Here is a 20,668-nt window from a genome sequence, read left to right on the forward strand (position 1 = left end):
TTTCGATAGTATATCATAGCTATTGAGGGGTCATATCAACATTTCTAGTTGCTTTTTAAATAACTTTTGAATGCGAAGTATTTGAAAATTTCATTTCATATAACTCTGTAATCTTGTACTTTATTAACTGCTACAAAATGATGCAAGGAATGAAATATCGCTTCGTTCATAAAGTTCAGTTTTTAAAGGAAATATTTTAACTGAATAAATTTTTATAACCCTTAGAACAAGCACCGTTTCAAACAAATTTGACCCAGTTTAAACAACTATAAAAAGAGTTTTCAGAAACTTGGGGGCGAATTTACTTCACCTTTTAACAACACGAAAAATTCCTCATGGCAACATCAACTAATGCTTAAAGTCACGGCCAAATATCACGAAAAACTTCAACCGTAACCTTCTGGAAAAAGGGAAAAAAAGAACAATAAGCGTATTTTACGGCTGTATATTTTTAAACAACAATGGAACTTGAAGCTTTAAAAATCATCGCCGAAAGCCTATAAATAGACGTATAAAATCCAAATTATGACGAGAAAAAAAAAATCAAAGGTCGTTTTCATTAAATTATAAAAAAGCGCTGAAAATGATGTAATGCTTTCTTTTTTCAATTTTATCTAACTGACATATAAGTTTTTGAATATGTTTTACATGTTTGGCACAAACGACCGGATAAATTAGGAGGGAGTCATTGCCAAACTCACGACTCCTTTCCAACCCCTGGCATTTTGCCTAAACGGTGTTAACGTTCATGTATGCATTAAGAAGGCGGTTAACGAGGAGGGACACTTTTTTTTTATTCCGCCCTAGAAAATAACTAACAAAACCTATAAATATTGAAGAAGTGCCAGAAACATAGATATCCTAAGAAAATAACAAAAAGTTATGATTTTTTAAGATAACAAATCATTCAAAATTGCCAATAACGAAAGTCAACAAACAATATACAGGAACACCACCATACAATTAAAATTTGATGAAAACAATTCCATAAATACTTACATAAATCTTAAAATTAATAAATGATTAAAAGGAAAAAAGTACGAAACGTTATTAAAACTGGACACATACGTGTTAGATGAATGTCAAAAAATACTTAGCTGGGTAGACGACATTAAAGAGCAATCTCATATATTTCGTTTGCAAATAAAAATTAGAGGTTACAAATGCACAAACAGTCGACGAATAACTTTAGAGACTTTTTTTTAATTTTTCTGCAGAAAATTAAAATGCCATGAGAGCGAACGATCCGACATGAATAGTTTAAATTGAGTGTTAGAAAATGATTGATATCCAGGGGTCTGTTTAGAAGAAAATTGGGTCCGTTAACGGAAACTTCACGAAAGATCTTTTCATGAAAACGGACCCTACACAAAATATTTTAACTTAAAAACGGACCCTTCACAAAATGATTTTTCTTATAATCGGGCCCTTCACAAATTTGTTTATCTTCATTATTGTTTTGTTAATCGAATAAACTGTTCCCAGGGCAGAAAACAAGAAAGATGGATGTAAATGAATTAAGTTTTGTCTTCGGCAGACGATTATTCTATTATTCGTCCGAAATGAATATTCTGCGTTCAGCAGTATAGGCTAAATACCAAATATTTGTGTGTTGCATCTCTAACATAGAAGTAGCAATTGCTGTTTATTTTTAAAAATGTAATTTTTTTAATTATAATTTTACAGTGCCGAGCATAATCTTGTATCTATTTACAATTTAAAAACTCCTTGAAAAAGTTTTTTGCAATAACCGGACCCTATTTGCACAAATTCATAAAAGTGGACCCAATGTGAGTAATTTTTTCACAATTTCACGAAAACCGGACCTTTCACAAAATGTCTAGACAGACCCTTGATATCGTCAATTGGAAGCTTGCGAACAATAAAATAAGGGTAAGGCACAATTTTTAATTAGGTATGTAAGGCTGCCCGCACACAAACTTTGATTCCACCAATGAAATTCAGCCGACCACAAAATTTGTAACTGCAAATCGTTTGTGGTTGTCTTCCATTACATAGTGGACGCTACAAGATGCGGGCTCAAATGTTGTAGAGTCAGCAAAAGGGGAGATAAGAATTGATAGATTTATGAAGAATGAGAATGTAGAAAGCCTTATCTTTCAATTTGACACTTAAAACTCTATTTATTGAGAGCTTCGAATAGCTTGGGCCCTGGCTCGCACCTACTACCGTACCTTATATTAAAAAATTGCAAAGGTAGACAGATCTGAAGTCTTAGATATTGGTCTTTTAAAAATATAAATGTATTAGACGGCTGTTCTTATAAAAATCATAAGTTATTAACAAAATTTAATTTTTCAGAAATATCAGTGTCAATTATTATTTTAAAAAAAATGTCGCTAAAACATAAAAACTCATAATAAATATACTAAAACAAAAAAATTTCTTCGCAAAATTAAAATACAATGATTACTTTTGCACTTTTCTATTCGTTTCTGCCTTTAAGATATTCTGATAAAAACATCTTCTAATCTTAAGAGCAATCTAACAGTCCACCCCCTCAAAGCATTTTAATGAAGTGACTTTATCACCTCCAACGATAAGCTTTACACTCCCCTACCCACTTCACCAACAATCTTGAGACAAGTAGACAGAAAAAACCGGAAATAAATTATAAAAATATTCACCAGCGTTCTTCTGTCTCCAGCTAAATCAAACGTTGCAGTAAGAAATCAATTGTTAGGCGACGCGGTGACGTCATTATAAAATAGTTTTTCTGTGAATGAAAGACGATTGAATGCCAAGTAAAACAGGAAGTTTTTAGTAACTCTTGAGTTAAAAGCTACGGTTGTTTGAGCCCAGTTTCAATATCAAATCGCGCTCAATTTCGATACAGAATTGTGCCCAATTCCGATACAGAGTTTTGTCCAATTACAATAGCCATAAAAATAATGAACCTGATTTCGATACCCATAAAAAAGAGCCTAATTTCGATATTTGTAAAAGAAACGAGCCTTATTTCGATACCCATAAATAAAATGAGCTTGATTTCGGTGCCCATAAATGGAAAGTGCCAGACTTCAATAAATGACTTGTCTGATTTTGATACCAACAATGTCTGATTTTGTAACTAAGTTATTGTCTTCTCTAATTGTTGATAAGCAGACAGACTTCTTAAAAAAAACGTATAAATCTCACCATTAGACTGTTAACTATACATTAAACATTACACTTTGAATTAGACTATTCAAAGTGTAATGTTTAACGTATAGACAGAAAAAAAAATACGGATCAACTTTATAACTTTTGAACGGTTGGTCGGATTTTCATACTGTAAAGCAGTGTTTCCCAAAGTGTGGTACGCGTACCCCCAAGGGTACGGGAACAGTTTAGTGGGGGTACGCGTTCTTATGCGAAATATCTTGCAACAAACGAAAATTTAAAAAAATTTTATTTAAAAACAATACTAGCCAAGAAAATTTACGATTCTGTATTTTCTATTGGCTATTTTTTGCAGAGCTAACAGTTAATAATTAGTGGTGTCAACGGCCAGTTGTGATTTTTAACTTTATTCTCCATTCTAAATAAACAATTTTTTAAAAAATACATTCATTTTTTTATTAGTGGTACACAGCGTTACGAAATATTTAGAAAGGGTGCACAAAAGTCATAAGTTTGGGAAACACTGCTGTAAAGTGTTATGGCAATAAAGAAATCTTTTAAATTACATATAACAGTTAACTATAACCGTAGCGGAATATGCCTATTCTGACGAGAAAAAACCTCTACTATAGAAACATATCAATTTTTTACGGGGAAAAAAATGAATATCAAATTTAAAAAAAAAAAAAAAAAAAATTATGGCTCTCTACCAGTTTTCTATTTACAAAATTCTCAAAAATATGGGAGTTTCTTTATTTCTTCACAAGTATAAATAATTAAAGAAAAGATTAACTCTTTCATTTACATGTTAACTCGTACGACATGAAGTACTGCAATTTGGTGATGCAATCTCAAAATGAGGTGTCATTTCAATACCATTCTATAATTTATTTTTTAAAATAGTTCTAAAGCACTTTTTTATTGATCAAATGACACGTAAATCTCGATTCAGGTTTTAAAAAATCTGAATATATGAAAAATTTTATACTTCACAATAAAAAAAATTTTTATTATTAACAAATTTAAAAAAAATATTCAATTCAACTAAATTCTCCAATACATTACATATTTGTCCTTAAGTTGACGGCTTATAGCTTTTCGTAAAAAAAAATTACTGTAGTTTAACCAATCATTTGAAAGATATGAAGAGAAACGTAATACATTAAAATAACATTAGAGCAACAAATTGTTAAACCAAGTGGATAAGTCCGAATTCAATGGAGAGAAATGTAATGTTTATTCAGGGAAAGAGCGTGTTTTTTGGTTAAAATAAGCATATATCGCGACGGTTACAGTTAACTGTTATACAGATTTTAAGAGATTTTTTTTTTTTTTTTGAGATATTACCAAAGAACTTTACAGTCTGAAAATCTGACCAATCATTCAAAAGTTTTTTTTTTTTTGATGGTACAGTACATCCAATAGAATATCGAAAAATTGAGCACTATCATTACATAAAAAGTTATAAAGCAATCAAAAATGTCTTTTTACGCCACAATTATAACAAACTTTAAACAAAACAAAAATTATACCGCTTAAATCTTTTTTTTTTTATCTATTGCATTTTATATAACAAAACGTGTTTCCTTGTTATTTCCACTATTTTTAAAAATTATCTCAACATCTGTTAGTTCAAATAAATTGAAAGTTCGCTCAATATTTTTGAGACAGAACTGATCAAAATTTTGTATTTTTAATTCAAATTTTTTTAAAAAAATTTATTTAATTTTATAAAATGGGATGCGATTTCAATTGTTAGTTATTCAAAAATCAATATTTTCCTAACATAGCCTATTCCCTACGGTCATTAATTTTAATTTATAACCGTCGTTGAACAGCCGACCCAATTTTTTGGGTTTACGATTACTAAAGATCAACTCCGTAGCTTTGTAATTTTGAACCTAATCCAGAAGACAAGGGATCAAGCATTGGGAAAAATTTACCACGGAAACCTTTCACGGTTAGCTTGTCGGCAAAGAGACTCGAACCCATGATCCGTCTACCACTAAGTATATTACATCAAAACTGTGGTCAGTGCAAGCGGATTCATATCGACCAGCCATGCCAAAAAAAATTTAAAATTAGTATACTTAAAAAAAATCAGTTTCAGTGCTTTAATATCACTTGTTCTCAGATAGTTTTTTCCGACGCTCTAATAGCAAGTAAATCAAAATCTTCTAGATTAGTGATACTTCTCGAAGTGAACTACTTGATATTTCTATAATAAAATTTCCACTTCATTAAAATGACACTTATCAGATTTTTCTAACACGCATTACTGTTTCAATCAATTTTTTATAATATTTTATATGCTAATATAAGACTTTGTCAAACCAACTTACACAATAGAGCACTAAGGAAAAATATTTTATATAAGATATTTCTAAAATAAAATTTCCATTTCATTAAAATGACACTTATCAGATTTTTCTAACACGCATTACTGTCTCAATCAATTTTTTATAATATTTTATATGTTAATATAACGCTTTGTAAAACCAACTTACACAATAGAGCACTAAGGAAAAATATTTTAAATAATCCTTACAGAAAATTAATTGCAATATTAATTTTAAATGTTGCATTTAAATATTATTTTAACATTCTCATGAATAAATGATAAAAATAAAATTATGTTCAAAAAACTTATTTATGTTTTCCAAAGAAAAAAATTTTATTGAGAAAAATTATGTTTTTTAGGATTGTGGCAGATAGCAAAGCTTTAAAAAGTAAAAGTTTAAAAAATAACAAATTTAAAAAATAAAAATCTTAGCTGAAAAGTCTTGGCGAAATATGAAACAACAGACGCAACTACAAAATGTCGAAAAACCACCAAAACTAAAAATTGGGTGTGATTCTTTGAAAAAATATTGTACAATTGTTCTTCAGCATATATTTTGAATGAAATATATGCTAAACAAAAAGATCGATCGATGATTTTACTAGATTTCAATTAACCCATTAACTCTCAGTCATATTTTCTTAAAATATTTTATATGTTAATACTAAAAGATGTGCAATCTACTGGAATATAAATTTGAATTACTCCTATCTGAAAAATATTTGTTTTATTCCTTTGGCGCAGATGGGACACCGGTATCCTTTTCACATATTTTTCTCTGGCGCTCTAATAGCAAGTAAAAATATTTTTTTGTTTTGTTTTTTAATTAGAATAATAGTCTAATTGTTACGAAATAAATCTGTTAGATTCTCGGAATCGTCCCGGTTTTAAATATAAAATAAAATAAAAAGTAGTTTGAAAAAAAAAATGTCATTCATATTTAAAGATTTATCACGAATTGGTGGTTATATTGTTACAAAGAACCATTGTAATAAAAATTAAACTATTAATAAAAATCTTGTAGTAATTGTTCAGTGTTTTTTAATGATTGTGTTAGGTTTGGATAGTGATAATTTTGAATTTGTATAAAGAAAATCGATTTTAAAAAGGCTTTTGATGTATTTTTACATTAGCCTTTGAAAAAGTAGAACTGACTTGCTAACGGCTATTTTTAATAATGCTTTCAAGTTTACGTTTCTTTCTTTTTTGTTTAAAAATTCTAATTTATTAGTTCATGGATAAATCGATAAAAGCTAAGAGATGTACCGCATGTTTTAAACTAAATAGCTTTTGAACTAAAAATAGAAATAGTATTCTGTACTAACACGCAATATCCATAATGTAATTAAACATTCTAATTAAACAGTGAAGATGACCATTTAAGTTTCAAAACCACACAAAAGCATAACATGTCAAATGAATTTTGAACCGTTTTTAACTATTTCAGTAGAATTTTTACATGATTTATCATGCTTTTAGAACAAATTAAATGAATCAAAAGTTCCCCGCATCCGTTAATAAAACTCATTCATTTGACGGTAAAATCTTAAAAAATAAATAATTTTTAAAAATGATTTTATATTATTTAATTAGGAAAATAATAAAATTTCATTATTATATAGTGAAACTTTTTGATGCACATTTTTTTTAAACTGCATAACTTAAGTCGATAAAATCAGCAAAATCAGTTGAGTGATAGCAAGTTTAGTGTTTGTCCTGCAAAGAGACATTTTAATATTGGGGGGGGGGGGNGGGGGGGGGGAGTTATGTCGTTTCGGCGGATTAAATATTCGTTAGTCTTAACCAATTATTTTTTTTTATCCATTTTCAATCCGGCATTGAAAGGTTGTTGCAAACGAGGGTGAATACGTTATTGATTAAAAATAAAATCTTGAGAACAAACATCAAATGCACCGAAACGGCATCACTTTTCGGTCCGCCTAATATATTCTAAAAAAAAGTACGCAGTACAATCAAAAATTACTAAGAAGTACTTTTTACAGAAAATTATTTTAGAATTAATAGGTGCAAACAGTATTTGATTCCCATGACAGGTGAAAACGCGGAATTGAAAAATAAGATTAAGAAGTTTAAATTTTTAATCTGTCTCCTAATTGGGACCATAACTTACCAAACTGTGGCTATACCCATATAAAGGAGGATCCTAAAAATATAAATTCTTCGAATCCTGGCCTATTCCAACATACTTATTTAACAATTCTCAATTCAATATGAATAAAAATAAATTCCAAATTATTAATTTATTAAAAACAAAAACTATGATACTAAATTGTAAAATCAAATTTCTATCATGTTTATGTAAACAATCAGCCAGCCAGTTGCAATTGACAGGCGTTTAACATCTATCAATAGTCTGTCTAGTTTTGCTGCGAACAGAAATATCTAACTAAATCATAAAGAGTCTAATGATAGTTTAAATAAAAATCGAATGATATTTTTCCGTAGAAGTTGTTAAAAGTTGAAATAGAATGAAAAAATATATGATTTTAATGTAAAACATAGTTTTAAAAGGATTAAACACTAAAAAACCAGTAAAAAATATTTAAATGAAAACAATATCTTATTTTTTAATAATTAATAAAGAATGGAAATATGTTTATTAAATTAAGAAAAACAACTTGAAAAAGAATATGTTTTGACGAGAAATAGCCAATTTTTTTTAGCTCTACTCCTTTGAAATATACATCCGGCTTACTTCACCTCCGGAAAGAAATTTTTCAAGGATAGGGTAAAATGTTCTGCGCAATTCAGACCCAGCCCTTGGCTGACACCTATCGCCCCCCCTTTTCTTTTTTTCTTTTTCTTTTTTTTTTTTTTTTTGAAGAAAAAAATCCATACATTATCGCTAGTAAGCATTATACCTGATTTTAATTTAAAGTAAAATTTAAATAATGAAGAAATTTTAAGCTACTTTTATTATGTTACTTTTAAACTTTTTTTTAACAAAACGTACTTTTTTCACATTTTTTTAAAGGTGTGATATTTGAAGCGAAATAATTAACACAAGATAGATTTTTTAAAATTACTTTTTTTTATGTAATCTGCAATAATTGAAAACATTAACTAAAATGTGAGAAAAAAAGTGAAAATTTGAACGCTCAATTTTTTTTACCTCTTCAATGACTGCTTTGTGCTTGGTGGATATCAATTCAATCTTGAAGGTCAGGCTTTATGTTTGTCACAGTTAAGCACTGGTTAAGCACTGGTTACAGAAAAAAAAATGGGAGAGAATTTCTCACCCTTTCTCAAAAACAGGGTGAGATTTCAAAAAGTTAAGTGAGATTTCTAAAAATTAAAAAAACCCGAATAGACTTTTAAAAAAAATATTTCTTTAATTATAATAATTTTTTAACATCTTCTGATTTCTAAACCATTGAACTTTGAATATTTTTGCTGCATTATCATATGGAAAATGTTCTGTATCTACTTTTTCATTAGCTATTCTCATTAGGTTTGCTCAAATGCTTACCAATCGATCTGTTACGATATTTTGTTTTAATTCGGTTTGGGGGCTAAATAACCTTGCAACAGATGCTGAACTATTCGGAATCACTAATTAAATTTGTAGCATTGTGCACACACTTTCCTATCCTCTACATCTGCCAGCATAGGTTCTTCACTTATTTCTGTTATGGAATAGTGAAGTTCGTTGAAGTTATTTCCATGTTCATACTCTTTGTCAGGTCTTCCAGATTAGTTTTCACAGACTTAAACTTTTACAAATTGCTCTAAATTGTCGATGAGGGAGTTTGGTAATTCATTAACAGCGAAAACTAGAGATAACTTTAAACAACTTATTATAAAGAACTCACTTTTTTTCTCAACACTTGTCATAGCTGTTTTCATGTCTTATTCAAAATGGCGGAAGACTAAATTTTTTCCAAAATTCGAGAGATTCGTGCATTTTAAAATTGATAAATTCAGTGCGCGAACTTCTCGCGTTAATCATTTTTTAATGCGAGAAAAGAAAAAAATATGCGAGATTCTCGCGTTCTCGCGCTGTAGTGAAAACACTATTAAGCAAATGTCCAACCTATTTCTTTGTCTTGTGAGAAGCCTGGACAACAAAATTAAATTCTACTAAATGTGTTGAAGGAAACGAGATGTAGGAGCGGTTAGCTGGCTTTCATTATTATTCAATTTTACAACCATCGTTGAACAACCGACCCAATTGTTTGGGCTTACGACAACTAATGTTCAACTCTGTAGCCTTGTAATTTTGAACCTAATACAGAAGACAAGTAAACTCCTGGATCAAGCATTGGGAGAAATTTTGCCCTCGTGGAGAACTTTTTGATGGAATTAGCCCACGTTTGAGTTGCATGGAGAGGAAAACCAAGAAAACCTCCCATGGTTAGCCAGACGGCAAAGGGATCCATGATCCGTCTACCACTGAGGATATTTTACGTCAGCACTGTGGTCGGCGCAAGCCGGATGCGGAATTCGTATCGGCCACGGTTCTTCATTGGAAGGCGAACACTATCTCCTGAGCTATCATGACTCAAAGAATCGCAACCTAAATTTAATACGGCTATTGTTAGGGCCGTGAATTGAACTCACAACCGTGTGCGCTAACCATTGAGCTATGGTGGCTCTTTTATTGTTATTTGCAACTTTTTTTTTTCTTTTAATATTCATAGCTTTCTTGAAGAAAATCGCCCCACAGAGGAGCCATATTGCCCCATTTTGAGCTATCGCCCCAGATTAGGAACCACTGCTTTATTATTTAAAATAACAATTGAAATTAAACCTTTATTGTCATAAAAAATTTTATCGGTTACTACTGCAGACCTGCGAACCACGACATAGCAAAATTTAATTTTAAAAAAAAATCTAAATTTATTCAAGCAATTCTTTTATCCCTAAAAATTAGTGACTCAGACTAATTGATTCATATAGCATTTTTTACAAACATTATATAACAAAAACTTCTGAAACTGTTTCCGATTGATTTTTTAGTTAACAATCTCTCTAAAAGGTGTTACAACAAGGAAGAACAGAATTAAGCTTGGATTTTCGTTATATAGCTGAAAACTCCCATTGCTATAAGGAATATCACCAGCATTAACTTGTCCAACAACTGTAGGCATTACTTTTCTTGCTAATAGCTATACATTATTTTGTATCGGTCTCACCAAAAGCAGGAAAATATGGTGAAGTAAACTATTTTAGTATGAATATTGCTCTTAAAAGATAAATCTTTACACGCCCTGTTAAAAATATAATGTTATGCTTTTTTTAGTATATAAAACATTTCAATTACTTTCTTTAAAAAAAATGGCTCTAAAAAGATAAAACACACTACAAAATCACTTATCTAGGAGAAAGAGTTTAGAGGCTGAACGCTAAGTTGGTTTTCAATTCATACAATTATTTCGAAAAAAAAACTAAGAAAATACTTTATTGGCTTAAGGTCTGGAAACTGCTGACAAAAGCCCGAGACTCAGGTTTATCTGCTATTGCTAATTTCACTACTATGTTGCTTTTAAATTCCTATTTAGCCTTAAATTACTTAAAAAAACATGTTTTTCGCTAAAGAGATTAATTAAACAAAAGGCGAAATATTAATTATTAATAATGTTTTACAATTTTGTATACATTACTTTAATTGCATATGTTGACTGGAGATTGTTTAACACAATACTTATAACAAAAGTAAATATAATACCTTACTTCCTTAAGATAATAAAGCGGTTAATAAGTTTACAGGCCTATTTAAATTTGTTTACAAAATATTGCGTAATAAGGTTTATCAAATTATTTTATAAAAAGAAACACCGCTTATAGTTTTAAGCCTTTCATTTTGAATACTAACCATAATCAAAAAACAACTAAGAGAATTCTTAGAAAGGATGAAATGAAAAATAAATATCGATGCTTATTTTTCAATACCTTTAAGTTAGTAATAAAAAGATATTTTACAGGTAAACAGCAATATAACTTTTATTAATTTAATGCAGACGACACCCATAGAAATCTGGATCTTCATGTGATATAACAGAATCATATCATGTGATTTTTCTGGCCAATAAGAATTTGCCAGCAACAAAGGAAAACGGCTTTTCGTTATAAGGTATTTATTAATGTAATGATATCTTTCGCCCTTTAATTTAGTAAGGATTTTTTGTCATCCTATGAAATTACCTTTTTAACCTTTTTTTTTTCCAACTATGTTTGGTAACGTTTTTTTTTTTTTTAAATTTTTTGATCTTATCATTCATGGGTGCCGGATATTGTGAATGAGCGCCTTCTGCTTAGAATACTCAAAATTATACACATTAGGGACTTTCAAGGTAGATTTCCATTGACTAGTCAAAATAATACTAATCTATAACCGAGTTTTGAGTTTAACTTAGATTTTAAGCCTGGTTATTTGAGGTAGCCGGTGTATTTTTAAAACTAATCCCGAGATGTTATTAAATATAAGATAAAATAGTTAAAAAAATCGATTCTGTGATGATTTATTAAAATAACAAATAAAATTGTAGTTTCAATGATAAATATACGCCTGATAAGCAAACATTGATAACTTTGATTTAATGCAGCAGGAAATGATTAACCAACTTTCTACTCAACCACATTAGACAATCAAATAAAACAAATTGTTAAGAGCGCTTAACACCTTTTCTTTTTTCCCACTAACGAATTTTTTTCGCTTTTAAAAATAAAGAGAAATATTTCGAGAATCTAACTCAAAACATTTTCATTTACTGAAATAAGTTTTTTTTCCTTTTTTTTATGGAATAAATAATTGAAACGCATGAGACAGAGGGGAAAAAAAACGAATAATCATTTGCTATTTTATTTAAAAATAATTTTCAAAAATATCTTTATTCGTTACGCATTATAGTTCCTTTTCTTAAAAGAAAAAAAGTTATAGTTCGAAACAGGGTAACGTTACATTCTTAATAACTTTTGATCTATTGGTCGAATTTTCCTTTTAATGATCAGTAGCAGACGAATTTAAAACAAAAAATTAAAACAATTAATGAGCGCAAACTACATTAACATAATTATATTGCGTACGTATCTCTTAAGTACTATTCAGTGCAGGCATTATTTGTTTTTGACGAGCTTGGCTATTTTACCCTTCCTCAAAATATGGAAAGTAGAGGCATTATAAAAAGTGATTCGTAACGACGGCAAAAACAAACAAAAAACTCTACAATGATTAAAACTTATATCAAATAATTTACTTAAATTGCAAGACATTAATATCTTTATTTAAATACGTCACTTAAATGTCAATCAACTTATTAGATCCATGTCCAAACTTTCGAGATAATTAAAATTGACTGATATAAGTTGTTCATTAAAAAAAATAGCACAAATGTCTGCTTAAAACAATGATTACTTAAAATGTGAGAATTTAAAAAGCTATAAACTTATTTATATGAAAATCACATACCTATCTATCATTTTTTGATAGCAATGGCCAATCATTCCTACAAATTAGGAAGAAACGGCGGTTTTAGATATAATCCATGAATAAAAGGAATCACACTACACACTTGAAATAAAAACTGCACCTAAAACCAAGTTGAATACAACTCTGAATAAGAGGTCTCAATGCTCTACACGGTGTAGTGAAGAAAAAAAAAGCATGGCAATAATCCAACTTAAAAGAGGAAAAGCCTTTTCAAAAACTTCTCATTCAAGAACGAATTTTGACGATGTTTTTTAAAAACAAGCGCTTTCAGTTGAAGAAAGAAGTTGTTAAATCGCCAAGAGAGAAATGGCGCTTAAATCAAAGGCATGTTTTTATTCAAATTATCCATTTCTTTCGATGATTAAATAATAAGGACTCATTTTATTAAATTTAAATATAATCGAATTATGTTTAATGGTAATCATGTGCTAACACTTTTAGCATCTAAAATATGCATAACATTTGGAGAATAACCTATTTAAGTGGACACTCGAGGTTAATTATTTTTTAACCAATACACATAAAAGTTTTAATAGAAAGGTTCCAAATTATGAAAATTTGACAAAATGAAAAAAATATATTTAAGCATTATAGTATTTGAGCAATATATTAAGCTCTAAACTTTGTCTTGAGATGGAAAAATTTTTGTTGCAGCATTTTATGTGTGATCGAGATAAAAAAAAATATTAAAATGGATTTTTATTTATTAATACTTATTTTCATTTATTTATCAATATTTTTTCTTTGAGTGGCCTTTTTATTTTCCATAAATATATAATTTTCTAATGCCTAATAAATAATAATAAACTCTATAAACCTTTGCTTACGTCATTAACTTCTAACAAACCCCCCCCCCCGAAAAAAAAAATCTAATGAGAATTGTAGTCATGAGAAGAGCAAAGTTTGCTACGATAATTGTCCCAACAAGGGTCCTTCGTTCCCCCTTTCTTTTTTTGTCACTCAGTTTATTGTATAGTTTGAACAGCTCACCTGGAATCACATTTGTATAGCCTATTTCAGCTCTTTTATTAAAACACAAAGCATTATTCGACTAGCTTCTCTACATTTTCTCTATACTGTATTTTTTTTCTTCTTTTTTTTAATTTGATTTAAATATCCTAACAAGCAACAATTTTGTAAAACTTTATAACAGCTTTTTCAATAATTTAACTAAACCTTTTTATAAGAAAATAACACCAAAAATGTAATATTCATTTATATATTCCATGAAAGTATCTAAATATACAATAATAATAATGGTGTCGCAGTTTTCCATTGCGGCTGGTGCATTTTTATTGGCTGGAAAAATCACATGGAAAGATCCAGTTTTCCCGCATTAATTTTCATATTGGTTTGGTTATCATCAGCATAAAAATTTATATAAGTCATAAAGGTATTGTTTTCCCATAAATATTTTTGTATCCCTAATTTAAAGGTATTTGCCTGTGCTGTTATTATTACGTTTTTAATTTTGTTTGTTTTTCAAATTAAGAGTTTAAGAAGATTATTATTATTATAATTAGAATAACGTAATTCTACGTTACATTTTAAGATAAAGTTATTTAAATCGGTTTCCGATATTATTAACAATTTTACACTTATTTTTTGGTGCAAATTACATCAATATACTAATATGAATTACAGTCTACTAATAGATCTTAATAGTATCATAAGAGAAATATTTGTACGTCGATTGTGGTTTTACAAGTATTTTTTTTTCAATACATATATGTTTTGTAGAATAATTTCAACTGTTTTGTGCCGAGAAACAACAATTATTGAGAAGCAATTACCGGGGTTGGCGAGCATCAGCGATCAGGGACTTAGCCCTAGTAATTTTTTATTTTTATCACATCAAAATTCTGTCTGATTTTTCGAACTTAACCGAATACAAAAATAAAAATATTCATCAAATTGGATAAAATTTTAGATCTCTCTTTCATCCCCATACTTAACGTTGAACAGCGTTTTTAAAACAAGCGTTTGTTATCCACTTTTTTAAAATATTGTTTATTAATAATCCAATATCCAAGAAAATAAAAATATGAAGAAAAAATTTACCGAATATAACAATTTTTATGGCGGTGCAACGCCATTTAAATAAAACTCTTTAAACGGAGATTGATAATCATCAAGAAACCTAGACGCAAAGAGAGAAAAAGAAAAAACATATTGTTGCACATTAGTCGTAGTTTAATACCGATTGACGTGCTTTTGACATTGCAAAACATTAGACTGAAACGACTTTTTCTTCTTTTTTTTCTATTGTACACAAGAAAGGGCAGAACGAGCAAAAAGTAATACGTGTGCTTAGGGAAATCAAAAGCGAAAGATAATGATAGTTATGTTTTTCAGAGAGAGAAAATACATAGAAAAGCAGAGGAATTCGCTCCGAGAGACAGCTTTTTATCGTCAATAATCCGACGTAATTTAAAAGATTAACAGCATTTAAAATAATTTATAAGCCCAAAAATAAATTCAGAAAATAATAAACAAAAAAGCTATTTAGTATATTAAATAAAGTAGAAATTATTAAAATCAACACTAAGATTTTTATCTGATAACAAACGCTATTCAACCGATTACTATATTTTATTTTATAACCGTCGTTGAACAGCCGCCCCAATATTTTGGGTTTACGACTTCTAATGTTCAACTCCGCAGCTTCGTAATTTTGAACCCAATCCATAAGACAAGGGAACTCCTGGATCAAGTATTGGGAGAAATTTTGCCTTCGTGGGGGACTTTTTGATGGAACTAACCCGTATTTGCGTCACATGGAGATNTACGACTTCTAATGTTCAACTCCGTAGCTTTGTAATTTTGAACCCAATCCAGAAGACGACAAGGGAACTCCTCGATCAAGTATTGGGAGAAATTTTGCCTTCGTGGAGGACTTTTTAAATGGAACTAGCCCGCATTTGCGTTACACGGAGAGTAAGACCACGAGAACCTCCCACGGTTAGCCTGACGACAAAGGGACTTTAAACCAGGATCCATGTACCACTGAGGATATTTCACGTCAGCACTGTGATCAGTGCAAGCCGGATGCGGATTCGTATCGACCAGTCATCGCAGGAATTCGAACCCGGTTTACCTCATTGGAAGGCGAACGCTCTATCTCCTGAGCCATGTGACTTTAAATGTTAACTTTGTAGTCGCGTAATTTTGAAGTCAACCCAAAGGACAAAGACAAGATATTTGTTTCGCCCCATCTCTCCATAGCACGTAGATATGCATTTAGCCCTGATTTGCCTTATATGCTATTGCGGTTTTTCTATTTTTCTTTTTATTTAATTTTTGGTTTTATTTAACGTTTTCTCGTTGGCAACTTCACATTTCTGTTTCTTATCACTTTTTTTTTTTCATTCACGTCATACGAGTCTTAAGAATGGGCATTCATTTTCTTCATATTTTTTGAAGCCAATGAAGTTTTTACCATCAAGTATAACGTGTTACATGTGGATCTTTCTTAATCATTATTTCGAGCAGAATCTTATGCTGAAAGAAACATCAGTGCATTATTATTTCAACAGGATTCTCGCTGTCCTTAAAACATTTAAAAAACCGTGGCACCTAAATTGAAGTAAAGAAGTTATCTTAAACTTTAAAATAACCTTGATCAAGAAAACAGATTTTTAATTTTTTTTTTTTATCGATTCTAATTCTATCATAGAAAAAGTTCATACCTGCCTACTTTTACGCATTTGGCGTAAAATTTTATTTCTATATTTAAAGTGGTAGTAAAATGAATGCTTTCTATATATTCCTTCCATTTATAAACTTAATCTAAAATCTTTTTGACCACCACTATTTTTAAAAATTTTTAGCATATATATTGATATAAAATACTGTCGCGTCAGTCCACATAAGCTTAATCCAAATACAGCATATGTTTCTGCCTAGAATTGTAATTTAAATTCGAATTTATTACCACTGGGGAAAACCATCCCCGAAAGGATTAAAAGTTGGCAGGTATGAAAGTTTAACATGATTTTTCGAAACTTTTTTGCTAAGGAAAATAAAATAGTCATAGTTTAAGTATCTTACACTTGAAGCAAAGCTATAATTTACTATCTATGGCAATAAAGTATTATCTAGGCTTTAGAACGGATATATATCCAAAATATTTTTGAAGTTATTAAACTTTTTAAAAAATTGCCAAGTTGGCGATATTTTCCCACCAAAATGAAGATTATCAAAATCTGTCTTATTCTCTTTTTTTTTCTTTCTTTTCTTTTTTTTTTTTTTTTTTTGCAAATTTTTATGAGCCTAGACAATGCAGCATTGGAGTAAGTTTTTAAATATTAAAAAAAATAGACCACAAACGCTTTTCATTTTCTCAAACCTGTGGCTTTTCTCCGTATTGATGTGTTTGCGCAATTTTCAGAATAAACATTGAGGGTGCTAGCTAAAGATAGGCGTAACTCGACTGTCATGATTAACTGTTGCAAACTGGTGGTAGTTATGAAAATAGCATATTATTCGTAAAAAAAGTTTTATTTCATGCGACTGTAGAGTCTTCGAAAAATAGCCTTTTAAGCATAAAACAGCATATCAGGTGACAGTAAAAGAGGATTTGCTATCACCTACGCTCTCTTTCGTCGAAATTTTTAACGATCGTTTTTCAGAAATGTTGCAGAATTTCGTGATAAAACACATCGGCCCTTAATTTAAGCCTTCAAAGCGTGGGTGATAAGCTTGTTTGAATAAACATCGTACTTCAAAAAACTAGAAAAAAAGAAGTCCAACAGCGTTAAATCACAAGAACTGGGCGGACAATTATTGTGTCCCCGGAAATGACAACAATGCTCAACAATGATAACACATATTTCCCCCGAGGTTTTGCATTTTTAATAACCCTGAACTATCAGCAGTTACCATACTGCCTTCTTTGTCGGTGAGGAAAATTTCATTGCTCAAAAGGCACAAAATTCAAATATTGCATAAAATTTAGAACACACTTTCAAATAGAAATTGAAACCAGAATTATGTTCATATTAAACTGCTAAAAAAAAAACTGAATATGCAAAGCCTGTTGAAAATGTCTGGAAACCTAAGTACGCATTTAATGGCTTTTTGAAAAGAACTTTGATTCTTATTCTTATTTTTCATGAAATCTAGAAACTTTTCAAAAAAGAAATTTACAAAAAAGTACTATCTAAATGGTCTAGAATAGTATAAATGTCTGTAAATTTCATTACCTGGTTTTACATTTAATTTGTAAAAATTTTAGATTAAATGCAGGAAGAACCAAATAGGAACAATTTGTGATTTTATATAAAATAAATGGCAGAAAGCACTTTCATATTTATTTTTATCACACGAACCATAATTCCAGGAAAGCTATTTTCAATCTATTTCTTTCACGTTCGACTTCGTTGTAATCAAGGTTTGTGATTTTTCTGATTTTTTTTTTAAAAAATCAAAAAAAATCCGATTTTTTTTTTATTTAAATCGGATTTTTTTGATTTAAATCAGATTTTTTGATTTTTTTTTCAAATACACTGTAAAAAATTTAATTTATGATTACAAATACTTTATAAATGCTTAGTAAAAATTAAATTAACATTAAAACTATATTTTAGGAGCTCTAACTTACTAAAATAGTTTTTCGTTATAATACATAGCTTTGAATGCATGGCAACCATTTTGGAACAAAGCATGATTGAAATTTAAAGACTAGATGAAATAGAGAATTTAAGGAGTACTTCAGGGGTCTGTTTAGGTTTTTCTGAGAGGCACCTATTTTGTGAAAATTTAGACATAATTTGTGAAAATAAAAAATTATATTAAAAAATCAACACAAAAATATGGATTTATCGTTTCTTACGAGACACAAAAATAAAATTTTAAGAAAAAATATTTTGTGAAATTATTCTACAGTTTTTCTTAAAGTTGAATTTGTGAAGGTACTGCTAAACGGTAGTAAATTTGGCTTGGACAGACCCCCGTACTTTAACTTTAAAGCACAGTTTCAATTAGCAAACTATAATTTTAATTTAAAATTGTGATTTCTTTTTTTCCCTCCTGATTTTTAAAATGACAAAATAAATGTAACAGATTATTTATAAATGTAGTCATTCATTAAAAAATAAATAAATATTTAATCTATATATTTTTATATTAAAAAATTCATTTTTAATTCTACATCAATAAAATATAATGTATGTAGATTTTAATTCTATGCTTTTTCAATCAAGAGGTAGAATTTTAATTAACATTATTTGCATTTTTTTTTTGGAAAAAAAATCATGTTTATTAATTACTTTCAACAGCAATGCAAGTCTATATTAAGACAGCATTAAATGTTTACTTTAATCTGTACTTTCAATCTCAAGAATCAATAGATTTTTAAAAATACAATTTCAAATGTGTTGAAGCATTAAAACTAAGAAAAGAAAATAATAAAAGTATCAATAATTGAAACCCTGTTTNTACAGCAATGCAAGTCTATATTAAGACAGCATTAAATGTTTACTTTAATCTGTACTTTCAATCTCAAGAATAATAGATTTTTAAAAATACAATTTCAAATGTGTAAAACTAAGCATTAAAACTAAGAAAAGAAAATAATAAAAGTATCAATAATTGAAACACTGTCTCTTAACTTTTAAAATCAATATATAAAAAAAAAATCAGTTGATTTAAATCAATGATTTTTTAAAAAAATCATTTGATTTAAATCATGATTTAAATCGTGATTTAAATCAAGCTGATTTAAATCAACAAACCCTGGTTGTAATTGACTGAAGTTGGGACCTAAATACCTTCTGCTAAACAGTGACATTGATAGTTCTTGCATTTATCTGCAGTTAAAATGTTCTACTAAATGTTCTGATATTTTTACAAATATCATATACTTAGAAAAAATAAAAGTAAGAAACAGTCTAAATAAAATAATAGCATTATAATAGCATAATTTAATTAATAGCACGCTGAATAAACATAAAATAAAAGCATTATAAAGCACTGCAAAGCTTGAGGATAAAATAAAATGTTTTGTTTTACAAAGAGCGATCACCTCAAATCAAATCTAACTTCATGCTTCCATTAAAGCGACACTTTTAAGAGCTCTTAAACATTTAATTGACTCTGAAAAAAATATAATCAAATGAAAGAAAAAACTACAAATAATAGAATATAGATACTTTCTCAAAGTTAAAGGTAATAACCATTTACTATTATTTATAAAAGCATTTTATTTCCAAAAAATTTGAGAACTTTTTGATTAGTAGTCAATACAGATACCATAAATCGGGCCACAGAGACTAGGCAAAACCACGTAGGGGCAAACGTAATTAACGCAAAGCTGCTTTATATAGTTAGGTCCTATTGGAAAGTAACATAAGATTCAAACATGCATAAATTGTTTGCTCAAATACAATAACTAAATTTAACTAAATATACTTATAACAATATGAAAAACCGAACAAATTAAAAAAAATTTGCTTTTTTTCGAAAGTTCACCTTTACCAATCTTATTACAAATGTTTATAATACAATATTAGATTAATGTGANTTCAAATGTAAACAAACTATCAGAAAATATGCTAACTTTTCATGTTACCCACAAACAGTAACCACGAAACGTAAAATCTAATTAAAATATAATTCAGATTATTAGCCGTGAGTTTAAGAGCTTTTAAAAATTAAATATCTAAGAAAAATAAACACACAAATAGAAATGGAACCGAAACTATTACCTACTACCGGCTTCATTTTTGTAATTTCCGGTAAGTTGGACAGCTGTC

The 20,668-nt window shown here is 29.1% G+C and overlaps 1 protein-coding gene across 4 annotated transcripts in view; it reads right to left on the reverse strand.

Moving 5' to 3' along the window:
- LOC107446025 (uncharacterized protein CG43867) overlaps positions 1-20,668 on the reverse strand; it is a 200,583-nt gene that overhangs the window by 150,869 nt on the left and 29,046 nt on the right. The window contains exon 1 of one of the 4 annotated variants that reach the window (XM_071188135.1): positions 12,894-13,043. The exons of 2 other annotated variants lie outside the window; for them this stretch is intronic. In XM_071188135.1, coding sequence (XP_071044236.1) covers positions 12,894-12,928 — 35 coding nt within the window. In that variant the 5' untranslated portion in view covers positions 12,929-13,043. Of the gene's footprint in view, positions 1-12,893; positions 13,044-20,668 lie in introns of those variants that run through there. One more of the 4 variants, XM_071188137.1, reaches the window with a different exon arrangement.

Source organism: Parasteatoda tepidariorum, chromosome X2 (genome assembly GCF_043381705.1).
Source record: "Parasteatoda tepidariorum isolate YZ-2023 chromosome X2, CAS_Ptep_4.0, whole genome shotgun sequence".
NCBI lineage: Eukaryota > Metazoa > Arthropoda > Arachnida > Araneae > Theridiidae > Parasteatoda > Parasteatoda tepidariorum.